Source organism: Calonectris borealis, chromosome 3 (genome assembly GCF_964195595.1).
Source record: "Calonectris borealis chromosome 3, bCalBor7.hap1.2, whole genome shotgun sequence".
Classification (NCBI taxonomy): Eukaryota; Metazoa; Chordata; class Aves; order Procellariiformes; family Procellariidae; genus Calonectris; species Calonectris borealis.
Genome location: NC_134314.1, coordinates 118,195,998 through 118,208,602, shown reverse-complemented (window position 1 = coordinate 118,208,602; position 12,605 = coordinate 118,195,998). Strand labels below are relative to the sequence as shown.

At 54.7% G+C, this 12,605-nt stretch overlaps 1 protein-coding gene across 2 annotated transcripts; it reads right to left on the bottom strand.

Moving 5' to 3' along the window:
- Positions 1 to 3: 3 nt before the first annotated feature.
- Positions 4 to 9,554, bottom strand: CEP68 (centrosomal protein 68). 2 transcript variants are annotated; one of them, XM_075147636.1, is made up of 6 exons: positions 6,105 to 9,554; positions 4,153 to 5,607; positions 2,683 to 2,805; positions 2,354 to 2,450; positions 1,546 to 1,700; positions 4 to 455 (listed from the first exon to the last, which is right to left on the bottom strand). In XM_075147636.1, exons 1-6 carry the CDS (start codon positions 6,486 to 6,488, stop codon positions 405 to 407), a joined length of 2,265 nt encoding a protein of 754 aa, XP_075003737.1. In that variant the 5' UTR covers positions 6,489 to 9,554; the 3' UTR covers positions 4 to 404. The 2 variants fall into 2 exon arrangements, with proteins under 2 accessions (XP_075003737.1, XP_075003736.1); XM_075147635.1 differs by lacking the exon at positions 4 to 455 and having other exon boundaries at positions 1,287 to 1,700.
- Between the last annotated feature and the right edge of the window lie 3,051 nt (positions 9,555 to 12,605).

Sequence of the window (12,605 nt, the reverse complement as noted above, 5' to 3'; positions counted from 1 at the left end):
CTATTAAAATCACACGGCTTTACTTAGAAGCGAGCTGCACGGCACACTATGGATTACGCAGTTAAAAAAACCCAGCCGTGTTCCTGACATTTTGCTAACACACGGAACAGGCTACTTCAATAAAAAAAAAGGAACGCTACATTAAAAAAAAAACCAAACCAAAGAAAAAAGGCCAGCTGTACATTCCTCGCGCACAAAAACTCCCCAACCTAGTCAGCACTATTAACAAGACTTCCCAGTAGCCAAACCGCTGCTGTACAGCTTGCCTTTCTCAAGCCTCGGTTAAAAAAACCCCACCAAACTGAAACCAGCCCGGGCTGGCTAACTCCGAACGCTGTGATCATACGTATTTGGCATCTCTGCGAGAGGCGGACGAGGTGGTTTGGTGCTTGTTGCGTTTCTTCTCAGCCATCCCGAGACTGGCTAACGCAGCCCGGGTCCGATAGAGGCAGCACCTGAAATAAAATGGATCCAGTTTGCTACTGTGCTTTGGCTGCAATCCAACAAACCAACCAAACCCCCCTGCTAGACTTAAATCACCTCCACATATGCTCGGGACTGTATAGGATATAGTTATGTATATTTAGCAATTTAAAAAAAAAACAAACAAACTACTTAAGATATTGTTACCTTCCTCCAAAGCGCTGGAAGTAATTTTTCCCCTTTGCAACTCCAAATTTTAAGTTGTGCCGTGGAGTGGGCCGTGGGGAAATCACCAGTGTGAGCTAATGGGGGTAGGAGGGGGTTGCGGGGGGGAGCAAGGTTGTCCTGCAGTTCCTAAATTCCTACATCTTGGTGCTCAGAAGCTGTTAAGAGCCTTCCTGCGTCTCTGGAGCCAGCGCCTTGCTATCACCCATGATCGTTGCACACAGGCTTGGTTTTATAGCGATTCCCAATCGCAGTGTGAACGGCTGAGGGACGCTAACGCTCCTGCAGTGCCCTCCTGAAACACTTTTTGTCTCTGCAGTTTTATTTGAAGGAAGATGTTCAAGAAATCAGCAAACACGTTTTCTAGCCCATATTGTACACCTGAATTCACTTGCTTCCCTTTCGCACCATGACATGGCAAGCAGAATTTTTGAGGAAAAAAAAAAAAAAAAGGGGGAGAAAAAAAAAACCACAACCCACAAACACCCAACCAAACAAAAAAAATACCCGCTTCCCATCTTCCCTCTGCTGTCCAAGTGATTTCGGTAGAGCCGCTGTCCGTGCCGGACTGCTGGCATGCCCTCCGCCCTGCCCGGCGGTGACCTGCCTGCCGGCTCCCCGCGTCCCGCCGAGGAGCTGCCGTCGCTCTCGTCACGCTCTTGGGTTTCATCAGCTGGTTCACCGACACCCTGCTCTTCCCCCGACACACATTTAAAGACGATGGGGCATCCATTTTGAGATCGCCCTCGCTTTCTTCTCCTTTTAGGCTTTCCAAACATCAGATTAAAAGCATAATAAAGCCTGACGGATAGTGTTTGCTAATTGAAGTGTTTATCTTCCTATGCTTCCCTCTCTCTCCCCCCTGCCGCAGAAAGGCTGGTTTGCCCCCCTGCTTACCCACTGGGCAGCCGTCTGCTGCACCCCCTCGTCCTCCATCCCGTCCTCGCCCTGCGTGGGACCCACGGCCGCTAGAACGGACTCATACAAGTGCTCCGCGTGGGTTTCCAGCTCTTCTGACTGTTTCGCAATCAAACCCAGCGTGTCCTTCAGAGCTGGAAAACAAAACGTACGATGGAGGTGGCAGTAACGTGACAATTCAATGTCTGCAAGAGCAATATGAGAGAGAGTTCCACTCGCCCGGACAGACTTTTGAAGGAAATCAAGTGTTAGAAATGAATAAGCTGATCTTCATCCCACCCAAGTTGTGATGCAGAGTTTGGAGGGGGTGGGAAGCGACCCAGGAGGCTCCAGGTGAAGAGTGAAGATACAGAAATAGGGGCTCCCAGAGGAAACCTTTGGGACTGTGTAAGAAAGCCCAGCCAGCACCTCCTCCCAGCTGCAGGCCGACAGCATCCCACAGCCCAGCGGGAGCTGGCCGTGCTGCGGTTAAGATAAAAACCTAAGAAGGGACCCTTAAGAGGCAGAAACACATCCATCGCCCACGATGGATGGCACGGCGCAAGGCAAGGGTCAAGGCATGGTGCAGCTGAAAGCACTTGGGAGTAATCGCTTCAAACTTCCAATCTCCGGACAGCAGCGGAGGTGTAAAACCCTTTTTCCTTCCCGTACAGCTGCTGAATGGCAAACTCTGCCCGCCGCTTCCCCACCCACACACACGTGGGGCCAGGGATTTCGGGGGGCAGACGCCATGGCCAGCATCACCGGCTGTGTCCACGACCGGCCCTGCTCACGCGCTCCTCCTCACCTGGCGAGCTCGACGCCATGCAGTCGAGGAGAGCTTCTCCCCTCTCCAGCACGCTCTCCGTCAGGCTCCGGTGGTCGGCCACGTCTTTTTTGAACTCCTGGGAAGGGAAGGAGAAGAGGAGCGCTGCTTAGAAGGGTTTTTTTGGAAGAGACGCACCTGCGGCACCTTGCCCGGGGAGCAGTTTCCCCTGAGCAGGTTCCCCGTGGTCCCAAATCGCCTTTGCGCACCTGATGCACCCCCCATCACCCACCTGGGCTGTGCCAGCAGTGTCTTGCTTCGTGCTGCTGGCTGCCCGAAGAGGGGGAAGAAAAGCCAGCGGCCATACCTACCAAGTAGCGGTGCAGCGATGCCGTCACGCTCTCGGTGTCGGGCGAGGCTGGGACCCAGCTGCCGGTGATGTCCGCCACGTTGTACAGCCAACGAATTAGCTCTTCCAGCTGGCAGCAAAACATCTACTTAAGGAAGCGTAACAGAAGGGGTTACTTATCTATTTCTGCAACAAAGATAGGGCAGGGACAGCGACAGGCGAGCCAGCCGTGCTTCGGAAAGCACCTGCTCCCTCCTGCTCTCCCGCCGCGGGGCCGGCGGCGTCCGCCTCCCCTCAGCACACAAACATCCCTCAGCTTGGGAAACCAAGGGTCGACAGAAAAAAAGAAGAAAAAAAAAACAAAAAAAAAAGGCAAAAAGCAAATTAAACCCCTAAACACATCCCAAAACCACCGTGTGGCAAAAATTGAGGGTCACCATGAAATGGCTGCTACGGAGAGGGGTCGGAAGCCAGTGGCACCCAGGCCGAAGGAAGGGATTTGCCTCCACCACCTCCCAGCCGAAGAGACACCCTCCTCCGCACCGGAGCCGCACGGTTAATCTGCAGTTGCTTTTCCCCAAGGGTTTGTCTCGTTCAATTAAGTGCTTTCATTTATTTTTAAAGCATCTCGGTAAGGGATTATTTTTGTAAGCTGCTGCATGAAACCCAGGGGCCTCTGCTCTCACCGAAACCAGACTCCAGCCCTGCTCCTGCTCCTCGGGAGTCAGGGTTTTGCTATAAAGCTGAGCTGCTTCTCCCTGGCGCCGCGATTTGGGGCGACAGATGCACCCTAAGGCTGACCCTTTTAAATCGGCAGAGTTATTCCTGTACAAGAGGGGGAATGAGTTGCACGGGTGTTTGCAGCTATGCGTGTGATAATTAACTCTCTTGCAAACAGCCCAGCATCGCTTCCAAATTCAGCCCGGGGCTGGGGTGGGGAGGAAGATGGAAGGGAAGGCGGGGAGCACGGCACCGGTGGCAGGATGGCCATGAGGCACCCAAAAAATAAAAATTCACAAAATAATCAGGAAACTCTTCAGAGAAACCCCGCCAGTTCTGCCTGGTCCTTAAGTAGGACCCAGTCTGGGGAAGATGAGCGAGCCTGGGCTGAAGGGCAAGGCCCGGCCACGCCGCATTAAATAGCCGGAGCGATGGGGCAGGCAGCGAACGCCGGATTTCACACTTGGTCCAGCCCCGACCGCGGCTCTCGCATCGCCCCGGCGCAGCGGCGCTGCAGGACGGGCGGGCGGGGGGAAGCCGCATTTCCACCGAGCCCAGCCCCACGATGCCGAGCCCCGGGAAAAGCGAGACGGGCTCTTGCTCCATCAGAAGAAATTATCTGCTCCGGTGAGCCTCCCTGCATAAATTACTACCAGCTGCCAGGCACCCAACCTCATGCAGAAGGAGAAGCCTTAATTAATTGTGCCATAAATACAGGCACATTTTATGCCAGATCTTCCCATAATAAACTTTGTTTCTGGTCTCAGCCTACCTTAACGCACTGGGCAAGGGACTCGCTCTGCTGGCTCTTCTTCGGATGCCCCTTGACCCGCGGTTCATTTAGGTACGTCCCCTCCAACGTGTCCCTGAGACCGGTCGGTAGATGAAGCCCCCGCAGAGGATCCCTATGGATCTGGCCACACGATTCAGTGTTTTCCCAGCTGGGCTTTCGGGAGCTGCCGGGGTGCCACAGCCCAGCATAATCCTCAATATTCCCTCTTCCGTCCCTGCCACCCGCTTCTCCAAAAGGAGCCAACTCGGATGAAAGGGGCTGCCTGCCGTCGCCGTGACGTGGAAGGTTACGGCGGTCGTGCCCGGGCGTCCTTATAGTTAAGGAAAGATCGGACAAAAACTGAGCCAGCCTTTCCAGCTCCCGCAGTCTCGGAGGCAGGGAGAGAAATTCTTCATCTCCCTCCCACTCTTTCCTCAGGGGGAGCACTCGAGTCGTAGGTAAAAACCCATTTGTGCTTTTTACCTGCCCTTTGAGGTTTGGAAAGGGGCTCCCTCTGGTACCCCAGCTTCTCCCATCCGCAGCAGGGCGGCCAAAGGAACCCGGCCCAGCTGACTCCATCGTTACATCCTTAGCAAAACCCCTCGAAGGACGAGAGGAAGCACTCTTTGTGAAGGATGCTTTTGCAATAGGTAAAGGTTCATAGTACGAGCCAGCTCCTGAGCAGCCTCTTTTTCCAGGCCCCGGCGTGGAGAACCTCTCTGCAGAGGCCTCAAACCTCCGACGTCCATTTTCTCCGCTTCCCCGAGCCTGCCCACCTCGGCCGTAGATGCTGGTGGACCTCGACGTGCCCTCGGGGGAAACAGAAAAGCTGTCCAAACCTATTCCTGAGTCGTGGAGGAAAGGCTCTGGCACCTTTCCCAGCTTGTATCTTGGCTTCAGTGGATAAGCATAATCCAGCAAGTCTTCGTATTCTTTATTGGGGTTCCAGTGGGGCGAGCGACGGTCCGGAGATGGGGGTAACGAATCCGGTATGGCACACGCCCAGTAATCGGCTTGGTAGGACGACATCCCTCTGATGCGCTCCACGGTGGGGCGGACATCAAGCAGAGGACTGACGGGCTTGGGCGCCCGCGGCACCCTGCCTTCTGCCGCACCCCGCCGACAGCACAGGTCCCGGGCGGCGGTGGCCGCCGGAGAAGGCACGTCCAGGCTGGCCAGCAAGCTTCGGGATGGCTCTTCGGAGAGGCCGTTTTCTTCTGAAGATGGAGTGGAGAAGCTCGATGCGGAGCGGCTCCGCAGGGCGCTCTCGGGGCTGGTGGGGCTTTGGGGCTGCAGGAGCTCCCGGGTGGAAAAAAATGGGGATTGAGCTCCCAGCCTTCGGCTCCGGCGGCCGGCACGGACATTGTGGCAGCTGCCAGCAAGGATGCTCTCCTCTGCAGAGCTGCGCCGGCTGGGAGGGCTGGACGCCGGCTCCCAACAGCCCGATGCCTTCACCTGCTCGAGGACGGGGGGAAAAAGGAAAGGGAGAGAGAGAGACGCCTAAAATGAAGCACAGCACCCAGACAGCACAGCACCTTTGTGCCGGGACATGGAGATAAAAGCCCAGCCCTGGACCCGCCGTGAGGAGAGGCTGGAAGGGGAACTCTGTCCTGTCAGCTGCCTGGAGCCCAGAGCGGGGCTTGTTTTTAAGGAAAGGCATCCCGAGGGCTTGGGAAGCTGCACGAGTCATTTGGCAGCCAGAAGAACTTATTTAAGGACCCCATCCCGAGCGACTTTCCAGCTCTGCGGCGACAATACGGGAACAGAGGCAACGGCTCAGGTGTTGGAGCCCAAACCCTTCCCCACCGCACGGCTTAGCCCGGAGCTGGGGTGGGCACACTCTGCCTGGAGGAGACGGAAAGCCCTTGCTAGGACAACCCAGACAAACAAGTCCCCACCGCGGCTGGGACCTGCCGGTGACGCAGCCACACGTGTACGTACAACCCTCTCACCTGCTGCTCTTCTGAGGAGAGGAACCGGTGGCTAACGTGACGAGGCACATCGCCGCCGTCGGCGGCTCTACAAATTAACGTCTCCGCCTCCGAGAGGCTTGCTCTCGCTCTGGGAAATCTGGATGCGGATGCTGAAGACACTTCTTGGCGGTAGCTCGAGCCTCCCTGGGTAACACCAGCGGCCAAGGGACTGCGCCCGCTCATTGCCACGCTCTCCGTCCCTTGCGGGCAGGGCTTGGCTTCCTCTGCCCCTAAAAGCCGGCGCAGGCTGTCCGCTAGCTCCGGGTAGTCCGACTCCACCTCTGCGCAGTCCCACCTCCCATCGCCCTCGGCCTTCCCGCTCAGGGAAGCTTCAGAAAGTGATTTTCCCACATCCACGGCCATCGGGACAGAACTTCTTCCGCAAGACGATGCCGAGCCTCGGGCTCTCTGAAATACACAACACACGGTAGCGGCAACTCGCCATCCCCCCTCGTCTCCACGCCAAGTAAAGAAACTGGGTGTGTCTCATAACGAAGAGCTTAAGCGTGTTTGGGTCAGACCCCCCAAATCGTAAAATTGCATCTCGGTGCACCAAGTGGGACAGAGGAAAGAGCAAACCGGCCTTTGGTTTTGGCGACACGACACGCAGGGAAAATCTAATTGAAGCTCTGGCAGCTCTGAGAACAAACCTGTGCTTTATATCTTGCCGGCACGGTGCAACTGGCTCCTGAATTAACGGCCAATCTCACAAAGAGTTTGTGCACCGTGAGGTTACTGAGCCCAAATGAGACATCATTAACGAGGAGGTAAAGCACCTATTAGCGTGGCTGAGCCCTGAAGGCCATCGGGGTGGAAAGCTGAGGGGTTTTAAGAGACAAACTCAAACCCTTGAAATGCCAGTCACCCAGAAGCGAGAAGTATATATAAAAAATTAGAGGGGACTGTAAAACCCAAACCTGGCGCTTAGCTCTGCAGCTTCTACCTCGATTCATGAAATTAACTTTTTGTGAAATTAATTAATGGAAATACTTGCTCAATCGGTGACACATTTTCAAGCGTGCTGTACAGCGGAGCCCACTGCATCTTGCTGCAAATCCTTCTAACACGGGATATTTTTCTCGAAACCTGAGCCCAGGGTGCTCCACGCACGGAGATGCTCCACCACCACCCCCTCGCTGCCCGCGCTGGACTCGGGCGAGGAGCTGCAGCAGGACAACCAAGGACCCAAATCAAAGCGACCGAGTACAGCACACGAGGGACCTCGTTTTGTGAACGCCAGCCACAGCCGAGCGCCTCTGCTTGCGTTCACCAAGCAGGACCCAAAAATACTCTCAACACCAATGACACCTTGCGGGCTCCCCTCCGAGCATCGAAACGGGCGCTGCCAAAATCCCCACGCGTAAGCTCCGCGCCGCGCGGTCACAGGTGGGCATCCTCAGAGCCCCGGGAACACGAAAGCCCCTTCCAGCAACTCCAGCCCAAACCAGGGTGCCGGCATTAGGAAAGCACCGGCAGAGTGGTTTTGGCGGTACTCACCCAGCTAGCGCCGGGCTTGCAATGGAGAGGCCAGCCAAGGGAGCATCAACAGCAAACTCAACTTAAAAAGAAATTATAAAAAAAAAAAAAAAAAGGAGAAAAGAATGTATTCCCAAACAATACTTGGAAGTGGGAAACAAGTCGATACTCACACCCTCCGTCAGCTCCTTTGTCGCGATCCCGTTTTATGATCCACCCCTCCGGTGAGCGGGGTTTTCCCACGGGCAGAGCCCACGCACGCGAACAAAGAGCAGCGGGGCGACGCGCCGGGTCTCCAGGGGAGACCGAATCCCCGGCGCAACCCGCGGCAGGCACCGCAGCTGCCTTCCCCCTCCCCGAGAGCCGGCAGCCCGTGCAACTGCCGGGCAGCTATATTCAGCAGGGCAGCAGCTGCGGAGAGGGCGAGTAAAGCCTGGGCTCTCCCAGCCCTCCAGGCAAGCCGTGTCGTCCCTTCGCCGACACCTGGACTCACCCACTTCGTCGCTTAAGTCGCTATCAAATACAACCCTACGCACATCACGTCATCCTAAAATCGACGGTATTGCTCTCTTTTTTCCCCTCAAAAAAGGTTGTATATCCAAACAAAATTTGGGATTGCAATAAACGTAATTGATAAACCTACCCCTGCTAAATTCCCTACATATTATACCACAATATATCATTAAAATATATGTAAGCACATATACCTTGTTTAACAGAAGGTAGATTTCCGAAGCTAACAGAAGGAGTACGCCAAACCACTCACGACCCCACGCGTGTTTCCCACATAGCACGTGTGCGATTTCTTCACGTATCCATCCTATAGATTTTCAAGGCCAGAGGTGCCCCAGGAGGCAGCCCCCTCCCACCCGCCAGCCTTCACCGACTCCCACTCGGTCCCTCTGAAGTAGTTTTGTTTAGACAGTCAGGCGAGCAAGTATTAGCGAATCGAACGCCAAATCCAACTTACAGGTGATTTAAATGCCCAGAAAATCCCCTGAGATATATTTGTTTAGCGGCTTTGAAAGCCGGGGCCTCAGCCGCAAGGAGAAACGATGCTCGCTGGTCGGAGTCCTCCTCTTCCAACCAAAACCATGAGCCAGAAGCTGCCGGGGTGAGAAAACGTAAGGCACCGCGTATTAAATTCCAGGATCCGTTTCAGAGCCTGCTTCAAATTCACCGTTTTGGGCGCTTTCCTCTGTGACAAGAAGCAGGTGATTCAGCAGAGAACATCACTAATTATCACGACATGAACGGGCGTCTCACCGGCTCTAATCCCTCCTTGCACGTACCGGCAGCGCTGTACATCCAAAAACGATCCAGTAAATATAGATCTTAACAGAGAGGAGGGCGCTGGACACCCGTAGCTTAGGACATAAATGCCTCGACAATCAGTTCTGATGTTGGGTGGTGATTTTAAAAAGCATATAAAAGAAAAAAAAGCTCAACAAGGCATCAAAGCAGACTTTAAAGTTTTAAACTGAATGTGCGGTAATTAATGATCGACCTCGGTACCTCTTTATTTTTCAGAAGATGCCACGTTAAATTCAAAGTGATGTTGAACATCACTAAATCCATCAGATTTAGTGGTCTGAGTCATGTGTTAGTCAGCCCAGCAAAAACAACTATAAAAAAAAACACATATAAGCTTGACCTTAAATGTGAAAAGCATATGTTAAGCAACACTTAAAAAAAATTATAGGTCACAACCCATCTGTTATTTTTGTAACAGGAACGCAAAGGTTGAACTATTCTGAACTTTCAAGACTATCTGTTGATCTTACGGACGCAGCATGCAGTGATATACATTTCTACGATGCCATCAGACTTTAAAAAAAGAGCAAGTGCTGGTTCACGGGCTCCTTAAATCTCCAGAAGCTAATTGGGAGCTAAAGAGAAACCAGGAAACCTGCCAACACACACCAGTGAGGGTAAATCTGCTTATTTCAGAATTTGTAAGGATATTCAAAGGGCCACCAGAGATTTCATTGCATTTTCCAAAGTCTCTAATTGAGGCAGCTGATTGCAATTAATTTCAGGGGGAGCTGGACATCCAACCACACCTGGATGCAAACTAGGCGGGGAAGTCGCACCCATCCCGTCCGCAGAACGATCAGGCAAAAAGTCGTATTTCAAAACAGACTGAAAATGCTAAGGCCACTAAGTGCAACTCCCGACTGCAAGAGCGTCTAGAAAATCAGGTTTCTCACCATTTTCCAACAAAACTGCAAAAATTCAGAGGTCGGCTTGCTGGTGGCGGCGACACGTCAAGATTAACCCTCACGACGGGAAGAAGGACGCCCAAATCCTTGGGCAGGACTGACACGGCTATGAAGAGGGCCGTACGACCACAGCTTTAGGCACGGTGGAAACTTTCCACTGGCCTTAAAACCACAGGAAAACAGCCAGAAATCCCGGCTACACCCGAGCCCTCAATTATCTCACCAGCAACGCGGCGGCAGAGGAACGGTACCCGCCACCGCCTTTGGTAGATAACAGATGAAGACAGTGGCTGTTTCATTCCTTTCAAACAGGGGAAGGTCCACGGGGAATCTCTCAAGAAAAGCGATCCCTGAACTTTTCCGCGTCGTCAGAAGCAAGCTGCCTGCCAAAGGGCTGCACAAAACCCAGCGGACAAGAGCAGCTCTGTCCCAACGAGCGACGTCCCACCACCGCCCGTGGGTATCACTTGGCTGGTGGACCAACGGGAGCAGCTGACGCTGATAAAGTTTCCATCTCCCACCAGCTCTGGTTTTGCTGGGGAGGGATTTTTTTTTTTTTTTCTTTTGCTGGGGAGGGACTTTTTTTGGCTGTTTTGGGGAGAAAACACACGGCTCTTGCCTTTTAGGCCTGCGGGATCTGAGTTTTCATAATTTTTTGCTCCTTTTCTTGCATGCTTTCTGCCCGAAAAGCCTTTCCGCAGCTGACAAAATGGCAGATTAACCAAAAAAGTAAGAAATAAAGGCGGTAAAGCCGAGGGGGCACCGCGCCCTGGGGATGCCCTGAACTGCTGGTGACACGGATTGCAACGCGCCACGGGTAACGGGGACGGGCTTCCAAGGCGAAAGCCGCCCGCTTCCCCCCTCCGCCGCACCCCGGGACCTCCGAGCGCGGCCCCCCGGGCGCCCACGGCAGCACCCGGAGCTGCTCCTCGGTCCCCCCCACCGCCCCCGGGGACCGCCGCCGCCGCGCCCCGGCCCGCACCTACCGAGCGGCGGCCACGGCCGCCCCCGCCGCCACGCCCCCCGCCCCGCGTCCCAGCCAATGGGAGCGGGGATCGCTACGTCACCAAGGGCGCCCTTGCGGCCCGGCAGCCAATAGGAGCGGAGCGTGGCGCTGGGTCCCGCGGCGCGGCCGTGACTGCGCCCCCCCCGGCGCCGGGCGGGGGAGCGGCCGCCCCGCCCCCGCCCCGCTCCCGGCCCGGCTCCCGTCGCCGCTCCCGGCCCCTGGCCGAGAACGGGGTGGAGCAAATTAGCCCCGCCTGCCACCGTGGACTTGAGGAGCCCCTCCGGAGCGGCGGGTGCTGCCGTTGCTGGAGCAGCATCACCTCCAGTGCCCTTGAGGAGCCTGTTGCAACTTTAGGGTGTTTCCTTTCATCCTAATTATTGGCCTTCCCGGGGCTAAGGTGTGCACTGGCAGCCTCCGCTCCTCTCCGGGCATTACCGCCCTGTTTCTGGGGTGGAAAACCATCTAAAAATGGTATTGCATGGGCCATGACTGTACCTGTAATGGCAAGTGGATTTTAGCATCCTACAAGCGCAACAAGGAGGTCCCGGTGCAAGGAGGTCCCGGTGCAAGGAGGTCCCGGTGCAAGACCTTCCTCCCTCGCCGCAGAGCGTGTCCAGGGGCCGGGTGTCGGATGCCGGTTGTGCCATTGGGGCAGCTTTCCGGGTTGAGTCCTCACGCCGCCACACGTTGAAGCGGGCTGCTCTGGGGTTTGTACCCATCCGCCTTTGGTGGATGGAGGAGCCATATCCCAACATGTGCCCGTGTCCCATAGGAAATACAAACCTTTTCCCTTGTTTCCGTCCATAGGCTGATTCTGGTCTTTGTCTGCTTATTTCTTAGATGATGCTGAGATTTCCTAGCGGTCAGTTATCTGATAAAGCACGTTATGAACAACATTGCTGCCAGATTTAGGCCATGAAGGACCAAAGACATCTCAGGTTCGCTCAGCAGGCTGGCAGGAGGGTGAGGGGAACAACACAGGTATCTCAAGTCCCTGGCCAGTGCTTCGGTCCGCTGGCCGCACTCCTCAGCCCCGCAGCACGCTCCAGCTCTGTCCCACCATGTATTACGGTCCAGATTCCCAGCTGCTCTGACCCGGGTTTATTCTACTGACCTCAGTGGAACTGGCCCCATTTATCAATCCCAGAGGATCTTGCTTTTTCTCTCTAGAGAAACAGAGTGGGAGTATCTTTTTCAGGGCTGCTTCAAAAAACGGAGCTGTAAGGCCGTGGTATAACATGGTACGGCGCTCTCAGAAGAACTCACAGCCAAGAAAAAGCCCACATCATCTCTGTTCCTGCATAATATTTCTATATTTGGGGTTTCTTTGATGAATGTTACAGCAGGTCTTCCGGAGGGCTGCACATCCCCCGACCTCAGATGCACGCTTTTGAGAGTCGGCTTTTTGTTGGAATTCACGCAGGCAAAGCCCTTGTGAAAGAAAAGTCCTTTAAAAATGTTGTTTATTGCTTATTCTCCAGGGAGCCAGTTGCCTGCCAGTAGAGGCCGTGCTGATTTCAGGCGAGTCGAAAGGCTGGAGCAAACACGGCTGGGTCATGATTCATACCCAGGCTCGGCTGTTTTTAGCTGGTTTAAATTACTTGCAAGCTGCCAGACATTGTTCTCGGAGCTGAATAGCGCTCGGCTGCGGTCTCAGCCCCGGCAGGAAAGGTTCGCGTCCTGTTCCGCCTCTGATCAAACGAGTGCCAGGATGTCTACAAGAACAGCCAGAGCGCCGCAAAATTTTTTCCCCTCTCCTTGGGCTCATGCTGAGAG

What these genes read in the sequence shown, in the direction of transcription:
- CEP68 (XM_075147635.1), bottom strand. Translation starts at nt 6,488, where the DNA reads ATGGCCGTGGATGTGGGAAAATCACTTTCTGAAGCTTCCCTGAGCGGG. An exon ending in TCTCCTCAGAAGAGCAGCAG is followed by an intron (nt 5,608 to 6,104) that starts GTGAGAGGGTTG and finishes GTCCTCGAGCAG; the next exon opens with GTGAAGGCATCGGGCTGTTG. An exon ending in CATCGCTGCACCGCTACTTG is followed by an intron (nt 2,451 to 2,682) that starts GTAGGTATGGCC and finishes TTCCCTTCCCAG; the next exon opens with GAGTTCAAAAAAGACGTGGC.